This window comes from Triturus cristatus, chromosome 12 (genome assembly GCF_964204655.1).
Source record: "Triturus cristatus chromosome 12, aTriCri1.1, whole genome shotgun sequence".
Classification (NCBI taxonomy): domain Eukaryota; kingdom Metazoa; phylum Chordata; class Amphibia; order Caudata; family Salamandridae; genus Triturus; species Triturus cristatus.
The window spans coordinates 173095194-173117035 of NC_140595.1; the positions used below are offsets into that span (position 1 = coordinate 173095194).

Below are 21842 nucleotides of genomic sequence, written 5' to 3' on the forward strand. Positions count from 1 at the left end.
TTGAAATGTTCAACTAGTGTGGCCCCCTGTACTTTGAATTTTACCCTGCTCATGTGTTGTAGGACTCTTGCCTTTACCTCCTGTGTAGTCTGTCCTATATTCAGCATGTCGCAGTGACATCTGATCACATATTTGACATTAGGGAAGATTGTATGTTCTGTTCTGGTGTGTGAATGATGTACCAACCATGGTTTGGGAACAGGCCTTGCAGTGGCCTTGTGGTGTCCAGTCAGAGCGGGCAAACCTAACTGACTTCTGATGTCAGGTGTTTTTTGTGGTTCCAGATAGGCTTTGACTACAATGTCCTTGATATTCTTGCCTCTCATGAAAGCAAAGATGGTCGTGCCTAGTTCGCTGGCAACTAGATTTCAATATTTTTTCACGATCTTTTTGATCTTGTTGCTTCTTGAGTTGAAAGTGGTGACGCAAATGATGTTCTCTTGTCCTGATGTTTTCGGTTTCACTTGGAGGAGGAGGTCACGGGGGCAATACCAGGCTCATTTTCTAGCCCGTTTGAGCAATCCCATTGGGTATCCTCTCTCCTTGAGACGGTCGGTTAGAGTCTCCGTTTCCTTGAAGAAGTCAACCCTGCGGGTGCAGTTTCTCCTAAGCCTGAGAAACTGCCCATATGGAAGGTTGTCCCTCAAGCTTCTCAGATGGTGCGAGTCGCATTTGAGGAGTGTATTTCGTTCCATTGGCCTCCTGTAGAGATCAGTAAAGAGTACCCCTTCCTCTACTTTGAAGGTGAGGTCCAAGAAGTTAATGGTTTTCATTGCTGTAGGACATTGTGAACTGGATATCACTGGATCTGCTATTCAGCCAGTCTCCGAAGTCATTCAGGTTTGTTTCAGTGTCAGTCCATATCATCATCACATCATCTATATAGCGCTTCCATACTTCAATGCGGTCTATGAAAGGGTTATTAGAGTTAAATAGATGTTCATCTTCACAAGAATCCATAAAGAGTTTGGCTAGGCTGGTGCGAACCCAGCCCCCATCGTGATGCCTTTGCATTGATAATAGTACTGGTTCCCGAAGATGAAATAGTTCTTCGTCATAGCAACGTCCAGAAGAGATACCAGGAATACAGTTGGTATCCAGTGTGGTTTAAGATGTTTTTCCAGGGTGTCTTCAATCACCTCTAGTGCCTTCCCTTGTGGTATGCTGGTATAAAGGGAAGGCACATCAAGGGTCACCATGAGTTAAGTTTTGACATCAAAAGGTTGGCCTTCAAGTGACTGAATGATGTGCATGGTGTCCCTCCCAAACGATTTTGTTTCCATCACCCATGGTTGTAGCAAATTGTTGATGTATTGATTTAGGGGTTCCAGGAGTGAATCACAGCCCGAGACGATTGGTCTCCCAGGTGGTTTGTTCGAGCGTTTGTGCACTTTTGGTAAAGTGTAGATTGTGGGGATTCTTGGTTTCATTTTGTTAAGGAAGTCACACTCAGGTTGGCTCAGGAATCCTTGGGTTCTATCTTCCAATTGGGAGCAGATAGAAAATTGGAGTTTGGTGTCTCTGGACTCATAATGTAAAAACACATCTTTTAGTGAAGTTGGTGTTAAAATTGCAGTTCTGAAATGATGGATTTAGAAAGTTGGTATTTTCTTTTTTAACCATTCTGTGCCTTTGCCTGTTCCTAGAATCCATATCTGATTTGGATGATTTGTGAATTCACTCTAGACTGACACACACAAAGGGAGCTGAGGTGTGCCCAGCATATCCTGATGACCCATGACCAGGCTGATGAGTCTTCCTAAGCTAGAGTTCTGGGAGGAGCTCACACTTGCACCTGAATAAGGCTGTGCCGGTTCCCACACAAAGAGCTGCATACCCCTCTGTAGTGTGTCTGGAGCCGGGGCCAGGAAGGACAGGGTCTTTGCACTACAAATACCTTTCTTTGAAGTCTCCCTACTTCAAAGGCCAAAATGGGTATAAGTACTGGACCTCTGACACAATATACTCAGAACACTTCTGTACTGAGGACAGTCCGCCAGGAAGAAGAGCTGTTGTGCTGCCAGGAGAGACTGCCACTTTGCTGTTTGCCTTGCTGGGTTGGCCTGTTGCCTGCTGCTTCTGTCCTGGGTGTGAGAGGACTGGCCTTTGCTCCATGCATCCTGCTTTCTAAAGTTCCTCCAAGGGCTTGAGATGAGCTTGTCTACTGTTGGAATTCTTAGAACCATCGAAGACTTTACCTGCAGCACCTGAGCTCCTCTGCTGGGAGTCCTACTTGCGAAATGGTACAAATTCCAGTTCCTAGGCCCTTGGAAGTGAGTTTCAGTACTACAAGAAGAAACCATTGTCTGCAACTTTGAAGCCAGGTTGCTGCCTGCACCAAAGGCGTGGTCCCCACTCGACGCAACAACCAAGACTTACAACGCAGTCTCCAGTGATGCTGCATTGCCTCCGAAGAATCGCAGATGCTGGTGTCCCAAGCACTGCGCTACCAACGTCTGTGATGCACCGCTCCGACTCTGAGCCGCAGCTGTGGTCCAGTGGTTAAACCTTGATGCCGTGCAACCGAAGCTCACAGCTTGACCTGTTACACCTCATCAATCCTGCCCAGCAGTAAGGAACAGAGGTTCATCTGGGCAACAGCCGCATCACCTCCCCTGTGTCACGCAATGTCCCCAGGCATTAGAGACTCCATGACTCTGCGCCGCCCCAGTAACCGATGCTCAGTTGCTTAAATGACACCTCACCTCCTTTGTGCAATGCCCTATCCTCGAGTGCCCATGTACCAATGACCTGCATAGCAGTAAGGAACCGACACCGCACTTGCCTCCTCGACCCCTCACCTCCAGTGCATCTTGCATTATCTTTGATTTCCAAGCCTACAAAGTACTGTACCAGGGTCTGTGACTCCTGATGCTAGTCCTCGCTCTCTTCAGTTTGCCATCCTGTAATTATACCTCCTGTTGCCTTCTGTGCCTCTCTCTCTCTCTTCTTCTACCTGACCTGTCTCTACTTCATTTCCTTCTACCTACATACTGCAGTAGCTAGTCACTCACTAGTATGTAAATCTCCACCTTCCTTTCTACCTCTCCACCCTCTCTTTTCCAGAACTCTCTAAACTCACCACTGACGAGGACCTGAATTAGCTGAAAATGAATGATAATACATTTTATAAATACTCAAAACTGGTTAACTGAGAACCACCTCCTGCTCAACACCTCCAAAACAGAATTCCTTCTCATTTCTCCTCCAAATCACATCCCCAAGTTAGACCGTTGGATGAAACACCTTCACTGCCTTCAACTACTCCCCCCTGATTATTGACTCAGCCAAATATCTCGGAATCACCCTGGACAAGCATTTGAACATGAAGAATCATATCAGCAATGTCTGCAAGGGAGATACACACCTGATGAGGATACTCAGAAATCTCAAACCTTTCCTCCCACAAGCTGACTTCAAGCAAGTGGTCCAAGCGCTTGTTTGGTCGAGGCTAGACTATGGCAGTGCTACGCTCTGTGGCCTCCCCAACTATACCTTGGCCCCACTAAGGGCTTCACTGAATGCTGCAGCCAGATTGGTTATGGGTACCAAAAGAAATGTGCACATCTCCCCAGTCTTAAAATCCCTAAATTGGTTGCCCTATAAAGTGCTAACTCTCTCCCCCTGAAACCACAGATCTTTCGCAAATAGAAAACGTGTCACCGAGCCTTCTCCGGCTCTGCGCGGAAGATCTGGAACTCTCTCCCACTCTCTGTTTGGGTTGGTATTCCTTGTGATGCCTCTACTGCAACTGTTACCTTCCTTTCCCTCAAATTGTAAAGCGCTCTGATATCCTTCGGGATCATGTTCGCGCCATATAAAATTTTATCAATAAATAAATAAAATAAATAATGTTGTTCCGAATATAGGGCCTCAAAATAAGTCTTGCCCAGTGCCCCACAACTCCCTAAGATGAATAACGAATCAGAAGTTGGCGATCAATGCTTTGTTTCATGCATCTCTAAAGGACAGACCACCAGCAAGCCTTCCTCACAATAACGTTCTTAAGCCCACCACACCAGGCAACATTATCAAAAAATACCTGCTACACTAGATTCCTTCAGAAACTTCACACCACTTGCAGCTCTAAAGAAGACATACAAACACTCAAAAATTATTGGCCAATTGTACAAAATGGTTGTGTGATGGGAAAACACCAGGGCTGTCATTCCATGAGTGGCAGTTTGTGATACATGGAAAATAAAAAGAGCTAGAGTCTCTGATTCCAGCAGGTAACCCTCACCAAAAAAGAGTGATTATGACTTTTATCTGAAAAATGGGGAATAACCACACATACCCAGGGATATCAGAATGCAGGATAAGCACATGAACTCGATTTCATGTTGGAAATGTCCATCCCATTTGTAAGAATGCAAATCATAAGGCGGAGGGACATGAAAGGGATATCCACCGTTTTAATCACAATGCCACCTTTGAATGAGATGGGTCCCCATTTGCTGTCTGGAACCACTGATCAGCTAAAGAATCCCGAAAGTGTGAGGTGTCCATTTGCAAAGTACTGCATTGATGAATGAGTACCACACTGAGGAGCTTCAAAGATCAAAGCAGAGAGCGGACAGATCATCACAGTGCTAAGACCCGTATAGACCTTTTGAATCTTCCATTGATGGTGCCTTGTAAATCACGGTGACAATATTCCATTAATTTGTTCACAATCTAACGTCCATCTGATTCCAGGGACCTCTTCTTAATGGCGGTCAAAAAATATCTACAACATGACACAGAGCAAAGAATGTAATGAAGGTGTTCTAAACAGGCAAGGAGCAGGCACATATCCCTGACCATCACTCAAGACGGGTATTGACCGACTGAGGGTAAGATCAATCAAAGGGTCTTTATGGCCAGTTGGCACTCAGATAACTTCTCATTGAACATAGGTGTAGTTTGTCTTTTAACAAAGTTTATGTATCAGAGTTCGGATTGTGAAAATTATTCTGTTCTGTAGCCTGTACCAGCGATTAGCGAGGTGACGGCCTTAGTCGCACCGAGGGTTTCAACACACTGACCTATATTTTTCATTGCATCAATGAGCAGACTGGTTGAGAATATTTTGCCTGCAGGGTTGTAGGACGCTGGCTCTCTATATAGTGCACTAAAATATAGTACACTGGGCAGAGAGTCCAGTAAGACCCAGGTTGATATACAGAGGCAAAAGTAGATAATCCCAACACTCTATTTGTGGTAGTGTGGGCGAGCAGTTAGGCTTATCATAGGGTAGTGCTAAGTATTTGTTGTACTCACAGAGGCAATACATGAGACACAAATGCAAGAATAAATCCGAGACCAATTTATAAAAATAACAAAGATGTTTATATAATTTTGAGACCAAGAACTGTGTTTTACAATAAGTACTTTTTAGGATATGAAGTTCGCAAAATGAATTACTTTTGTGCGCAATTACGTACCATTGAAGTCAATGGGAAGAAACAAGAAAGTGCATATAAAATCATGCAGGTCGATTTCAACGTTCACCTTTGGAATTTAAGTAGATAACAAGGCCAGGACCAATGTTCCACCAGCAGAATCTGGGGAGCATCCCGGACTCAGCTAGGAGCAGGAACTGATGTCGTTGGTTGCTGGTGCGCTACAAAGAAGGGAGCCACCTGGAAACACACTGAACAAGGGGACTTAAAGGAAAGTCCAAGGGGTCCCACTCTAGGGAGCAGGTCATAAGGACCTCAGGACCATGGGAGCATAGCTGGTTCATCTGCACCCAAGTCAGGCAGGCTGTGTGCAGAGTAAATAGTCACTCGGGTAGCACACATCAAGATGTCCCCAAGGTCAGCAGGAGGAACCTTGGAGAAGTGATTTTAGGACAGCTGAGCCACTCCCAAAGTGGGTCTCAGGGATATTGATGTCTCGTGGTGGGTGCTCACTTCCTTGGCAGTTGGAGTCCAGATCGGATTCTTCGTCTCAGTGAATGCTGCAGAGAATCTGGTACCCCAGGTATTATTGCGGCACAGCTCTTGTAGGTCATGGAGTCTCCAAACTTGGTGGTGAGGCAGATCTGACGCTCCAGAGCTGGTGCAACTCTTTGGGTTAGGGTGCTGCATCAGAGTCACCGGGGAGCAGCAAGCCAGTGAAACCAGATTCTGGAGTTTGGTGCCTGTGGGCTTCAGTGGAGTGGTATCTCCACTCCAAAGGAGTTCTTTGGTGATTTGTAAAGGGCTTGAGAAGCTCCGGGGTTCTTGGAGGCCTCGCAGTTGCAGGATGAGTCAGCACACCACAATTGTGACGTCCTTAAGCTAGCAAACAGTATTTGGCACCAATTTTCTGCAGCAGGGCTTCAATCCTTGGGTCTGCAGCTCTTCTTTGCCCTTTTCTTCTCTGTGTCCATTAAATCTAAGTTCAGGGTCCGGGGATGACACCTAAAAACAAAATGTAGGGGTGTTAACGGTGGAGACAGGTAGTAGCCAATGGGCTACCTACCTTTATGGTGTCTACACCCTCTAAGTGGCCACTTCCAGTGGGAAGGGGCACTACCCTGACCCTAATTGGCTAATTCCTCCTCAAACTAAGATGGAGGGAAATGAAAAGTGGGGTCTGTATTGCCTGCCCCACTTTAGGGGTGGTGTTGGATGAATGGAGCCTCACCTTCTAGTCTACCTAATCTTCCCATACGTCCGCCCCCTGAATGTGGAGCAGGAAAGGAGGGTTGGCATCCTCCACTAGCTGGAGCTGCCTGAGGCACATTTCAAAGTTGGCATCGCCTTTGAATCTTCCCGCCTTGGAAGGCCTTCCTGTCCTGGGGGAGGAGTGGAGCACCTCCGCCCAGAGCAGGCTTTGTTCCTGGCCTCGGAGAGCGCTGGCCCTCAGCATATGAGGTCATAACATGTCTGTTGGTGGCAGGCTGGCTAAGACTAGTCAGAGACTACACCAGTGCTTGGTAGGTTTTCAGGGAATCCTCAAAAGGATCTCCTGTGTGCGTTTATTAAATAATCCAACACAAGCATCAGTGAGGATTTATTAAGACAAGATGTTTGATATCAAAGATCTTAGGGTACAGTGAAGCCAACATGGAGCTAGAAAACCCGTAATGACAAGTATCCAGCCCATGCACTCACTATGGCTTCCCTGAGCACTTACAATATCCAAGAATGTCTCAGATATTGCAGGGTCACATCTGCTCATGCAGATATGTCCACACAGGGGATATAGTGCACCCTGCCTTAGGGCTCTAAGGTCTGCAGTAGGGGTGATTTACTTCACCTCATGTAGTGTTTGTAGGCATGGCACTCAGGGATGTGTGCCATGTCGACTCTTCAGTTTTCTCTGCACCAAGACAAGTAGCCTACCATGGCAGTTTGCATGGTCTTGGTGAGGGGTGTCTATGGTGGCACAATTTCTGCTGCAGCCATTGGGACCCTCTTCAGTTCCAATGCCCTAGATACCATCGGTACCATTTACTAGGGATGTGTGGGGGTTGCTGAAGTTGTGCCAATTGTGCTGCAGTTTTAGGGAAAGAACACTGGTACTGGGAACCAGGTTAGCAGGAACCCAGTACACCTCAGTCAAAGTTGCATAAAAAACAGGCAAAAAGTGTGAGGAGCGGTACTGCAACAGCAACCCAGTTTCTCAAAAGGGTCCTGTTTCCCCTCCTCTGAGGCTATTTCTTCCTCAGGTTGACTGTTGATGCTTCTCTGGAAGGAGGGTAGAGTGGTCTGGACCTCCTGGGCATGCCCAGAGTTGATGGTCTTTGGCAGGAAAAGACAGGAAGTTTATAATCCAGCAGTCCCTCAATGAGCCTTTTTTGTCTCTGCTCTCGTCTGTGCCTACACAAAGCAGCAATTTGAAGATCCAGCCGCATTTCCTTTACAGGTAAAGGCATTGGTGAGAAAAGGCCGAGCCCCTAGATCTTCAAGGATTCTAGCTTTATTTTGTTCAATTTCCCTTTCATTCAGCTTAGTCAAATATTTACAACTTTAATTATTTATTTTCTCTATAAGGATAAATTTAAAGGTTCTTGATTGCCAATTTACTTACCTGCTGAGCTGGTTGTGAAGGATGTTGGGGCACAGACCAGTGCCTCCCTGGGACAGAGTCCTGTTGTCTGGCTTCTCCTGGGAGTGCATTGTTTTGTTGCAGCTAAACTGCAGGCAGGGTGAAATATTCGCATTTAGGCCGGGGGGTGCATGCACGCCAATAACCTACATGCACTGTGCCAAAAATCCTGTAAAAACAAAGATTATGGATATTCATATGGCACCTGCTCTTGAATTGAAATTGATCTGAACTGACTCTGATTATGGGCTTGATATGAAGGGGGGCCTGCTGGTACCCTTTGCCTTCTAGCTCTACCCGGGGCTGCTCACATCATGGTGTCTTCATTTACTGGGAGGCCTGTGATATGCCTTCATCATTGGTGGTTCTCCCTGGTTATTTGGCATACGTTCAGTACATTCCTTATGAGCCACAATGTAAATAAATAATATCATGCGCATGATGATTATATCACGCCAAGCTGCTGAAGAGCTTAAGACTTGCTATGTTGTCATGATGTCAAAGTCTGCAAGATGTGTCATCACTTTCATACAGTCTTAATGCCTATCATGTCTTATTACTCACATTGTAAAGTGTGCAACCAACTTTTAAGAAACTTAAAACAGTCAATTGTTTCACCGGCTACTTCAGAGGTTTAAGGCTGATGTAATAAAATAAGCTACAGCCGCCTAATACCAAACAGTGGCTGTGTCTTCTTACGCGTGTGAAAAATACCCCAGTGTGAGAACTATGTGTGGGAAGCCCATGGAGGTATATGTGCAAGAAGTGGTCACACTCTCCAACTGGTGTGTAATCTGGTTGTACTGCTGGCAACTGTTCATTTCCTAAAGTAGTGTGAGGAACATGTTATTATTGTTAGCGTATTAGGATTGGTGTAGGTATTGATTACGCCAAATTGGTCTTCCCTAATTATTCTACTAAGTTACGACTGATGGCTTTTTATTTGCTTTCTAAAAGTGGTAGAGGGGAGTAAAACAAGTCATGGTTATACTTTCAAATTTAGTCATATTCTAAAGGACCACAGACTCCGGATTCCAATTTTGTGGATTTATTATAAGGCCAAAAGTAATTGAATATATATACACCTGAGTATAAGAGTATACAGATGCATGAAAATCAATACAGAGCCAATTTTACGAATATAGTTCATCCGCATAAAAGGCATAATATGATGAACTCCAAAATCAATACACAGCAAAGAATAGAGGCTGAGTCGAGTTCTCTTTTCATCTGGGAGGAAAACAAATAAAGAAAAATATCTTTCCCTACACTGCTCTAAATGAGGGACCTACCTATTTCTCTTATATCATTTCCAGCATGTGTTGACTTCCTAAGAAGTACGCACGTCAAATGGGTTTCCTAGCTTAAGGCTGTGGAGCTCGCTCTAAGATGCTCCTTCTCCTCCGAGAATCAGCAGAAGTCTTCAGTCTCTGTCCCTGGGCATCTTATTAAAAACAGACAAAGTTCAGCCCCCAATGAATCATGTGGTAAACGTCTCTATTGTATCATTTCAGCAACTTTCCAGTAGCTTTAATTAATACTTCTTCGTCTTCCAGTGGCCTTGGTTCCCAGACTGGCCAGGCACGAAAGGAGTCCTCCCTTCTCGCCTTCCAGTCTTCTTCAAAGACATTCCGGGTATCCCCTTAAATCTAAGAATAACGAGGCTGAATTCCTGCACCTGCAGTAGGATGAGAACACGCTACTTTCGAATACAAAGGAGATTCATTTAATTAATGTTTTGAGCGGCCAAGGAGAATCGAAACTGTCAACGACTTTACAAATTGGGCCTACGATTCAAGCAACTTAACATGGTTACATTGCACAAATATAATTTTATCCTGCACATTACATATACAGGAATTATGAATGTTTCTAATACATTTAAAATCCTACTTGAATGTGCACACTACAATTTCAGTTCTACTAGAATGTGAATAAATGCACTGCAAACGACAAAATACATGTGAGTGCGTTTCAACCATAAGTATAGTGCCTCCATACAATTTAGAGTGCTGTAAGCACTCTATCAGTATTTTTGACCCCATATGACAAAATCAAATGTTGATGATTCTTCACCCCAGCTACACAAAAACTTGCTGTGTTTTCACCAATCTTGTTGCTAAACTAGCTGCCGCCTGCTGGCGGCACAGTGACGCTGCAGCCTCAGCTCACCTTATGACAGAGCCAGTTCTGTCATTTCTCTGTGTTTAGACCCATCAAAAATCCAGTTATAGTACTCCAGTTATTACCACTATTACTTCGTACCAACAAAAAGTAAAATATACGTTTGTTTGCTGTGGCTTACAAACACACAAAGGAAGCTGTGAAAAGGCAGGCACTGACCCTCACCTCGGCAATGGACTCAGTGGTGTAGCCAGTGCGTCATGGGCCCTGGTGCAAGGAAATACATGTTCCCCTGGCTACTGTTTGAAGTGTGAAATACAGCAAGAATCAGAGTTCAATGGGCCCCTCAGGCCTCCGGGCCATGGTGCCACTGCACCTGCTGCACCAATTGAAACTAGGCCTCTGCATGAACTGCCACGGAGGGGAAGCATAGAGCTTGGGGCTGGCCCTCTCAGCACAGGAATGACTAGGAGGACAGAGCTCATAGAACGAAGACACGCTTCAGTAGAGGCACTACCAGGAGAAAAAAGCAAAGGGTCTAAAGAGACATTTCCGGATCACGAACCAGCAGGGCTTTAAGTGGGTTGGGTCCTGCCGGTGCTGCAGTTCTTACAAGCAGGTGCCGAGACGGGTCCTTATCGGGCTCTCCATTTTTACCCTCAGGGTGAAAAAAAAACGTAACGCTGCAATAGTACTATCCATCCCTGCTTTTGATGTAACTTCAAAGAAACTAGGTTTTCAGTTTTACTCAGTGCAAACTTGGAGCGCTTTACACGAGCACCAGTTACATTACACAAGGACATGTTCATGTGTTGAATCACAGGATGCTGAGCTGATGTCAGGCTCGAACCTGCTTCTCAGCTCAAAAGCGGACAGCTCTAGCCTTACGCCACAACCTCGCGCAAATAAAACGAAACATTTACAAAATGACATACAACAAAGTCATTGTTGTTGCCTATTTATCTTAAGCAATTCACAACTATTGACAAAGCCAATAGTCCTGGTTTGTTGTAGGTGTAACGTTACGTGTTATGTTATATTTCTGGTTGAATGGACAGAAGCAGCAAAATACCAGTCGGATGCACACAATGCTAAACACAGATTTGTTTTTAGCTTAAGTGCTTTAAACCATGCCCTTAGTTACATCGGTCACACCCCTATGAGAGACCTCCAGTTTTTTCATCCCACCTAAAGCCCTGCGAACCACTAATGGAGTTAAGCGGGTAAAATGGAGTCAGGCCTCAGGCAAAGATCTGCTAATTAGGTTAAAACTGTTTGGATGGAGATAAGAACTGTGATGGCTTAAAGTACTCAAAGTAGTGGTGGCCGGTAAGTTTTGGAGGGGGGGGGGGTGGGCGGGACACACACATGCACACATAACACTCACAGCCATGCATTCACACACATGCACACACACAAACAAATCCATTCACAACACTCTTTACCAAACATACATAGACGCACACACGCACCAAAAATTAATTTAAAAGAAAACAAAACTCACACTGACCTTCAGCCAGCTCTGCCTCGGAGGTTCCAGGAGGTTTGGGACTGCTGTCTTCCCTCATTGGCTGACCAACCTTATCACAGAGTGGGATGGGGTCAGTGAGACTGCTGACCCCAGAACACTCTGTGATGAGGTGTCACTGATTGACACTCAACCTTGGGCACTTTAGAGCTTGAAACTCAAGCGCCCAGGTGTGAGGCAATCAGTGACGCTACCCCTCATCACTGAGGGGAGGGCCTCAGGGACCTTTGCTGAGCTGAGGACGTCACGCCCACAGGAGCTGTGACTTCCTCAGCCCAGCAAAGTTCAGCTCAGGCAGCCGGGAGCCTGCCCATTTAGCTCATGTCTGGCTCCTGGCTGCTTGAACTGAAAGTGAACAGTGTCTGTCAGGCTGACCTTTGTGCAGCCTGACAGACACTGTTCCTGAGGGTCAAAAGGTGGAGGGGCGTGTCCCCTCAGCCCCAATGGACCAGCCGTGCCTGACTCAGAGCAGAGCCAGCCCTTCTCAAGCTATGAAAGACAAAGGGATAAAATGAGAGGTGTAAAGATGGACTCTCCCAAGCCAAGGACTGCTGCTTTTGGGATAAAACTGCCACTATGAACCGAAGGGAGACCCTATCTCACCAATAGGGCTCACTGAGAAACCCGGCCCAGAACTGCGATGCGGCGATAACAGTTGAGGTGGACCCAAGGACGCCATTTGGTGGTAGTCAGGGGTTGCAGCTATGACCCCTAGCTGCTACCTGCTGCTTCTGGCACTTCTTTTGAGACCTCTGGCCTCAGAGGATGTAAAAGTTTGCCCCCTCTGAGGCTGGGTGTCGCATAGGAAGTGCCCGAATTAGCAGGAAGCAAGCTAGAGGTCACAGTTGCGACCCCTGACTACCTCCAAATGACCTCCATGCGTGGACGGAGGTCCACTCGGGTCAAAAAATGCTACATGGTGAAGCAATGCGTGGAAGAGGGTCTGCGGCAAAGGTAAAGGGGTTCGAAAATACAAGGGCTGACGGCAGGCTGCCTGTGTCAAGAACCATCTATGGAGGTAACCTGGAGGCTGCCCTCTGTCAAAAACCTGATATAGCATAAAACTGACAGCATGGAGGAAGACCCGGGACAGAACCCAATCCAACAGTTTGGGTAAACAAATGTAGATGAGAGAGTCTATTTCAGGCTGAGAACTGCCTTGACATTAAATTGGAAAGATATCTCAGAGTGTTCCCTCCTAGCTCTGGGATTCAGGTCCAACTGCAGATGACAGGTTTGAATGATGCCATGGCTGGCTCGGTCTTTCATCTTCCCGAGCTCGATACATACCTCTGAGTCGCAAGGACCAAACACTGTTGTTTACAGCGCCGTGAAACAAGATCTCCGTAGATCGAGCAGCTACATTGTAATAAAGTTACATATAGCAGTAGATTACAGATGACTCGATGGTAAGTCAAATGGGTAGGGAGACAGAACCTGGGATGGCCTGCAGTTTGTTCGGCAATAAATAAAGAGATTAAATAGAAAAGCAAAAAAAGAAAGGCAGAATTACATTTTAGGACTAGTTTATAAAAACACTATACTGCATCTAGTAAGTCAGAAACACATCTGTAAAGTCTTTTTGGAAACAATTAGGCCAGAGTAACAGCCTCCCCATCTTCAGCAGCAGATACTGATAAAAGACCATACTATTATTGCATGGCTGCCATGTAATAGGTGAACCAACCTCACGGGAACTGCCTTGCTTTCAGCTGGCCCAAACACTCCAGTGTTTCTTGGGGTGATCTGTAGCCTTATTTTTGCTTTAAAATAAGTGTGGTAAACAAATCATCTACTGTGTTGTTAGTGGCTGATTTAACAACAGTGTGAATATAGCTGTCATGTAGTATTCCTGTCGATGGGGAATGACCAACTTTTGCCAGGAATTGGTGAGTTTTGTTCTAAGGTAGATCTCTAAATCAGGCTCTTACCTTGGCGATCCACTTCAATAATTCAGGATTTCATCCCGTTATCAGCCCTCACCAGATCATGTATTAATAGCGGACCAAAAGGTGGCCTTGAGGATCTATGTAGTGTAGCCGTAGGGGATGTGATCGATAATCCATACAAGTGTAGCTTGAGTATATGTTAACTAAATTAGTGGTGCCACGTGCATCCCTTTGCAAGATTCCTTCCAAAATGTCCGCCCACACAATCTGTAAAATAGAGAAGAACTCCGCTACTCCTGGACAATGTCTGTGCTTTGGACAATAGTGACCACATGCGCAGCCCTAAACAAAAGAATGTGGCTGCTCACTGTGTTGAAAACATGAGGAAATGATGGACGGAGCGCTGAAACTTTTCAGACACTCACCCCCAGTCAGAGATCTGGGTTGAATCCATCATCATTCTTTAGCTCACTTCGCCACCTCAGTTCAGATCCAGCCATATGCAAATCAGTCTTGGCCTTGTGCCTCATGGGAACAGTCCAGCCCGAACTGCGAATCCAGGTCTTCTCTGGACCAGAAACTAGCTCAGTCCATCATCTCCTTGTGTTTGCTTTGTTCGCCCTAAGTTGGCAGGGTACGCCCAGACATGGGTCTCTTGCTCACATTGCCACTGGATTCAAGCTAGCCTGGCTGATGAAGGGTGTTACCCAGAAATCAGTGCCAGGATGCTTGTTTCCGGTTCAGGGAAGACCTGGCTTGGCAGTTCGGGCTGGACTGTTCCCATGACGCACAGGGTCAAGACTGATTGGCATATAGCTGTGTGTGAACTGGGGTGGTGAAGTGAGCTAAAGAATGATGATGGATTCAACCCAGATATGTGACTGAGGGTGAGTGTTAGAAAAGTTTCAACACTCCGTCCATCATTTCCTTTTGCTTGCTTTGTTCACCCTAAGTTGACAGGGTATGCCCAGGCGTGGGTCACTTGCTCACTTTGCCACTGGATTCAAGCAAGCCTGGCTGATGAAGGGTGTTCCCCAGAAACCGGTCCCAGGATCCTTGTTTCCGGTTCAGGGAAGACCTGGCTTGGCAGTTCGGGCTGGGCTGTTCCCATGAGGCACAGGGTCAAGACTGATTTGCATATGGCTGGGTCTGAACTGGGGTGGCGAAGTGAGGTAAAGAACAATGATGGGGGGGGGGGGTAGTGTCTAAAAAATGTCAGTACTCCGTCCATCATCTCCTTGTGTTTGTTTTGCTCACTGTGTTACTCATTTGCGAAAGGAGTACGGTGATGCACAAATCCTTCTTCGTGACACTTACACACTGCAGCCCCCTTTCCTGAGGCCTGCGTGCTTGTAAGAGGTAGGGATGCTGAGAGCAACCACTGGGCACATCCTTGTGAAGGAGGCAGGGCAGGAACATATCTGCATTAAAACAGTAGGAGATGTTCACATAAAACTGGTCTAAATTATCCCCTGTAAAATGGAGTTGGTTATAGGTTTAGTAATAAATCAGATGATATTGACATTGACCTCAAAACATTACTCACCCTGCTTCCAGCAGACCCCTGAGTACGCATCACCAGGTTCCCTGGAAATCAAATGACACAGAGCAGTTCTTTCTTAACTGATGATCAGTATCCCTCTGGGGAATATCTTGTGATACACGATCTGTTCCATCCCACACACAATTCTTTACACTTACAAGACAATGGCGACTGCATCGTTCCTCATGCTCGTCTTTCAAAGTACAACCGTAGGGGCAGCAGGACCTACTCAGAGCTCTCTGTCCTGGCCCTCCCTCTGCTCCCTACAATTTCAATTGCTTGGCAGTTCTACAGAAAGCATAAAATCACTTTTCGACCCATGCTGGAGTGCAGCCATTATCCTATATTACTTCTTGTGTGATGTGATAAATAAACCCTGTGACTCATCTCATACAACTCCATGAACCCGCGCGACGAGCTCAAAGGCGCGTTAATAGCCGAAGAGCTCCAGCGCGTTCACTCAGGCAGCCATGTCCTACAGGGCAATTAGCCTTCCAGCAATACATCAATTTTCACAGCGGATCCTACAGCTACTACAGCCCCGCTTATTAGCAGGCACCTCTTCATCAGATGAGGACGACTGCACAAACATTTATGGCTGCTTCATACATCCTCTTCGTGGTAGCGGCAGGCGCATCATTTATCGTAACAAGCAGGCTTCATCGCAGAGATTGAACGATCAATTTGTTTGGCTCTTGTCCACAGCATTAGGCCCATGGATCCGCAGCCCTGGAGAGAGACAAGATAGTTGATATTGAAATTCCCTGTGTATTACTTCATGTAAGACTCAGATTGAGGGACAAGCACTGTGTCCTGCACTTAATTAGCTCCTTGATTGATTTGAGACACTTACATCTTGTGATTTGTTCTCCTCGAGTTGTTTAAAGTAGCTAATTGGATGCTGGAGCCTTGGATGCAGATATGCTTTGTTATAAGAGGCGGGAGATCAGTTTCTGTCTGGTCTTTATTCAGCAGCTTTAACAGGAAAGACAGGCTGGTTGGAAATGTATTCCAGATACATGGGCCCCTGAAGAAGAGGGCTTTCTTTGCATCCGTTGATGAGATAATATTTTGGAAATGTGTTTGGGCGACTCTAACTTGTTTCACTCTAGGAAGCAAGGTTGCTAAGTGTGCGTCCGTGTCACAGGTGTATCGCCTCTAAAATCCTGGGGCAAGATTTGCTAACGTTTCACACAACGCTGCACCGCAAACACATTTTCTGTGCTGCACAAGGGGTAAAACAGTGCAAAGCCCTATTTTCCAAGGCTGGGCTGCTGCTGTCATCCTCTCCTCTGCCACTCTAAAAGGCTGCCTTGCATCACGCACAACCGCACCCAAGTCTTTGGGAGTAGATTTTCAAAAGGTTTGCACTGGGTTAGCATCACAAAAGTGTCGCTAACACATTGTCATTTTGTTTTTACCCTAAAAGTAGTGCCGAGCAGCGTGAAGCACTGCTTTGGGTTACTTAGCGCCAATGGGGCTTTACATGGGCGTGCCCATGCAGCCACCCATGCCTTTTTACGCAAAACCCTATCTACAAAGAAATATAGAGAGGTTTAGCGCCAAAGGTTAATGCCACTTCAAAGGAGACGCTAACAGGAGAAACGTCTTTATTGCTCCTTTCTTTTCCGACTTTGCATGAGTACTCTACTGTGCAGCACATATACAACGTGGTAAAAGCTTTTAAACGTGACTAGGCATGGCATTTAGTACCCGAAGGGTACCCTTCCTGTACAAAACGTATGCTAGACTCAGGAACACACCCTAGTACTATGGTGCTAAGGTGTGTACTTGGCGCGCAGTAGCTGGAATCAGCGCCATCGCAAGGGAAAGGGGAGAGCCATATCTCTGAAGCTATGGCGCCCTCCTGCTCCCTTCCTGTCACGCAACGCAGCGCATCCTCTTTGGGGGCTGGTCTGAGTTGCATGCCTTTTTTGAAAATCTGGCCCTAGTTGTGTTATCTAGAGTAGAATTCGTAGAAGAAACATATACTTCCAGTATAAATTCCGATGTCTCGCACACTGGATGTGTGCTGTGCACTTCAGAATACATGACAATAAGTGGATTTTTGGGGAAATGAAAACATTCCTCTCTGTTAGTGCCTGCTTCAAGGGGGCATTTTCTTTCTATGTTAGGCCTGTTATGGTTAGATCGGATTTTGTGTGATGCCCTGTGGGAACTTGCTCAGTCTATCCCACTAATGCCCCTTGACGCTAAAGACACATAGTAGCTCAAAAAGGGCTTACTTTGGAATGGATAGTAAATACCCTTGCTAGACTTTGCGTTGATATGCGTTGCTTTGCGTTGAATGTAGCTTTAGCAAATATGGGCCCAGGTGTCCTTTCTTGATATGTTGAACTGCCCCTCCAGACTGGAGGAAATAGAGACAACACACATTTAGAGTCCTAATAGAAGTTTCAAGGTGCTGGTAGACTGAGAATACCATGGCCAAAATCATCATTTTTGGACAGCATTCAAGGTCTTATACCGAACAATTTCAAGTTTTCACGCATGAAATGCAGATTAGCATGTGAGCCCTTGAAGTATCAGGCCCAATCCAGTATATGTGGCCCCGATTCTGGCCATTTCCACACAAATGTTCTTCCTGCTGTTAGCAGAGGGAACTTCTGCCTGGAAACAGAGGTGGAGCCCACAGGTGTGAGCCCAAACCAGATCTATTTATAATTGAGCCGTATGGTATCTTCTACTCGAGATACCATTCTTCCCAATCCATAGTCTGACCCTCACTGCCCATAAAATGGAGAGAGCCAGGCCAGAGGTGCTTGGCTTCAGCAATGGCCACCTGTGTAACTTAAAAAGGTGTTAACCAGTAGGGTCTGCAGCAATACGAAAATGTGGGTGGGGAAGGGGAGGACGGGGGGAATTGAGGGAAAAGATCTTTTTTTTTTTAAACGTATCTTCCGCTGCCCGACTCCGACAGCTGCCTCGGTGCTTGACTCCCGGCAGTCTCTGGGAAGGCACAGGCCCTTCACCCAGTCCAGATGCTACTCTAATGCTATGAGAGCAATGCCAGGATTGGTCTGAGCGGCCTACTCTGCCACCCGGACACTGATTGGGAGCCTGATGCTCTTCTCCAACCCAGATGTAAACACAGCTGGGTCGGAGAAATAGAACTGCGCACGTCTGTTTGGCTGGCCTGAGACAACTGGCCAAGTGCCCACCACTCCTGCCTGTTATGACCCGCCCGAACACACGCACCATAAGCCAGAGTCCCTCACAGAAACATAAAATAATATTATTGTTTTAATATCATTTTATTTTTTTGGGACTGACTCTGACCAGTGGGGGGGTGCTTCTCCGCCATTACGGAGGAGCCGCCCCTGGTGTTCACATGAACAAGGTGCATAATAGGGGTTGGAGATAGAAACATGCCAGGGCTTCTCCACCCATATTCTCTGTCTGACAGTTGTCCTCAGAAAATTGGAGTCTCTTGATGGTATGCCCAGCAGTTATATGAGAGTGCAAACTCAGTGCTCTCAACTAAAAGAGGTAAGTAGATTAACATGTTTGCAGAAGGCACTCACACCACATTTTGATTGCCCAATTCTAGTTGCTCCAACCACAATTTCGCCAGACAACTTCTACTACTGGCAGCTGGCATGCGGAGATCTTCTTGGAGTAGAGTTAGAGCCAGGCTAGTCTCCCACTGCGGTGGCAATGCAGATAGACAACAGCTCATCAGTCCAAGATTAGAATGGAGAAACACAACCTATCTTCCTATTAATGGGTATGTGCTGATATGGTGTAAACTCCTTGTGCTAGTCAAGTATTCTCAGTGCGGAGGGTCTGTTTGAGGGTGAGAACTTAAGCGCTTAGGCTGGGTCACAAGGACCCCGGCTTGCCCCAAAGTGGGAACCATATACCACTGCTTTGTCATCTCCACCCTCCTCCCTCCAGGATCCCACTCTTAAGGCTCCAGATCACAGACCCTAGTTGTAGTACAGGGTGGTCTACTAATTCCAAATTTGTGGGAAAACTTGCTGTTGCCTTCCTCATAACCATTTGAGGACCTAAAACAGTTGTAAGTCAAAATATCACATACAGACAAATCGTCTGAGATAAATACCAAGTCCCAGAATCATAAAAAAAAAAAATGCCTTACTAGTTGTACACGATCTGTTATTAACTCCAATCGGGCTTCATTTTTGTAGACAATATTCTGGGCAAGATATTTATTTTAAATGATATTCTGAAAAAGATGTTATTGTATCACACCCCAGAAACTAGGCAAAAGGAGGAGGAGGATTTAAATTGGATTTTGCACAATGATGCACCCTTAAATGTAATACTCATCGACAGTTTAGTTTCCTATGTTTAGAGCTCCTATCTGTACCAGATCTTGCCGCACACCGGTCTTTCGACCCCACAAATGTTTCTTCATCATGACTGGTCTTCTGACACCTATGTGGGAGCTCTAAGACTAAGTCCAATATTTACTAAGGCAGTGTTTGGTGCAAAGTGATGCCAAACAGTGCATGAAATCTACTACCGAACACAAACGAATGATGCACTGAAAGTTACTATTTTCTCATCTCAAAAGCTGCTTTGCACTGTTTTTCGTCACTTTGCATCATGTGGGCATTTCTGGGGTGGATCTGATCAAATATCAACAACACTTGAAGCAAACCCAATCTACTAATCTAAAGCAGGCATAAATAAGTAGAAATATGTTAGCTTCTCCCAAAATCCGACATCTTACTTGTGTGCCGTAGAGCGAACTGCACATCCTATGCATGGAATCCTTCTGAGTTTGTCACAGCACAGGGATTTGTACTGGAAGGGTATACTTCCATTACAAATGCTATGGTAGCCGTCACAGACTCATCGGTGCACAGGAACACAGGACCAGGAGGCTAATATATGCCTCTACGGTATGTTTTCCCCTTGCACAACACAACTCAGCAAATTTGTTTGCTGAACTATTTTGCATGAAATATTTTAAACCTAGGCCTAAGAACTAATTGAAGAAGATGCAACAGGGAGAGAATGTAGCCTTACGGCTTGAGCAGTCGACCTCGAATCCGGGGAACTGGGCTCAAGTCTCGGCAACAACACTCAATATCCTGTGATTCTGGGCAAATCACTTAATCTCCCCGTGCCTAACAAAAATGAATGTGTCCATCTGTAACGAAACTGGTGCGTATGTAAAGATCTCTGATACCCGATATCTTTGGGTCTAGTTCGTGCTATATAAAACTCTAAAAAAACACGAAAGTGGAAAACGATATTTCTTTTTTTGTACTCAAAAGGAAAACTGACCTTATTGTGTTCTTTCTTTCAGAAGTTTCTTCAAACGAAGTCCACTTGAGGCGTTCATTTAACAATATCCCTAAAGCTCGCATGAGGACACTCAAGATGTCCATCGTGATCGTCCTAACATTCATTGTGTGCTGGACGCCGTACTACCTCCTAGGCATCTGGTACTGGTTCTCTCCCGAGATGCTGACGAGGGAAAAGGTTCCACCGTCTCTCAGCCACATCTTGTTCCTCTTTGGCCTTTTCAACGCTTGTTTGGATCCAGTCATCTACGGCCTCTTCACCATCCATTTCCGAAGAGAGATCCGCCGGGTCTGTCGTTGTGCCAAGCAAACCACAGATCAAGACACAGCTTCCGTAGCCACGGGATCCTTCCGTGTCTCCACCACCGCGGTGCAGATCAAAAAAGTGACTGGTTTCCAAAAAGCATCTGGTAAATATGAACTGGAGGTCACTGGTGTTGGCATTCACAGTGGAAAGTGTGAACACTGCAAGCGGACGGTGGCTGAAAGTTTTATGTGATGACTACCGTAGAGTGGACAACATCTTTGTCACAACTGTGGGATTGAGAAACATTGAATGCAGTCTACAAGTACTGTGCATGACTCACAAAATGAGTGGTGCTTGAAAACGTCAGTGCCAATCATGATAAATTTGTATAAAACCAGGTGTAAATCTCTTAGATTGAACAGATTTTTTATGTCCACCATGAAGTTATGCAGTTGGCCTATGATGCATCTTCTCAGTGGGACCTAGTAGCCAAATATTCTGGCTAATCAGAGATTCCTTTCCAGACAATGGTGAATTCCTCGATGGAATGTTATTCTACCAGCCTCAAGTGGGAACTGACATGTTTAAGAGACAATTGGTCAAGAACTTTTCAAAATGTTGAACTGCTACCTGGTTGTTCTACAATAAATGTTTATTTCCAACACTGTTTTGGCAAGGTTGGTACCCGCTTCCGACTTAAATTGAAAGCCAAGGCTATAAATTTGTTTTTGGTGGCTTCCCATCTCAACAAAGCTGATCTCAAATGTTTGATTTCTCGAGTTTCTTTCGTCGCTCGCATGGAAGTGTTCCGGGGAACTCGGGCACTGCACCGCTCCATTCTCTTGCTGCGAATGTAAAGTACCACATGATACACATCCCATACACACTAAATGGATTGACAGCTTGTGTTACAGGAGTGACAAATCAGAATTGTGGGCCGATTCCAAGTGACAGGGGCAGAGCCCATCCCTAAACTGACTCCCACTGACACCATGGTGAGAACCTAAAATTCTCCCTTCAGCCAGAATTAAATCTCCTCTGCCCCTGACACTATACCCACCAATGCCCCGCCCAGTAACCCGCATTGCCCCCACCCTCCACCATGCCATATACCCCCCTTCAGAGCAGGATCTCCAAAAAGCTTTAATAACCAGAATCCCACCCTTTTATCTGCTCTGTCTACGGTTGT

The 21842-nt window shown here is 45.8% G+C and overlaps 1 protein-coding gene across 1 annotated transcript in view; it reads left to right on the plus strand.

Moving 5' to 3' along the window:
- Nucleotides 1-21317, plus strand: part of LOC146773007 (gonadotropin-releasing hormone II receptor-like) — a 329569-nt gene extending 308252 nt beyond the window's left edge. Inside the window, exon 4 of the mRNA XM_085639932.1 lies at nucleotides 20409-21317. Coding sequence (XP_085496058.1) covers nucleotides 20409-20905 — 497 coding nt within the window. The 3' untranslated portion in view covers nucleotides 20906-21317. The remainder of the gene's footprint in view (nucleotides 1-20408) is intronic.
- Nucleotides 21318-21842: the final 525 nt, after the last annotated feature.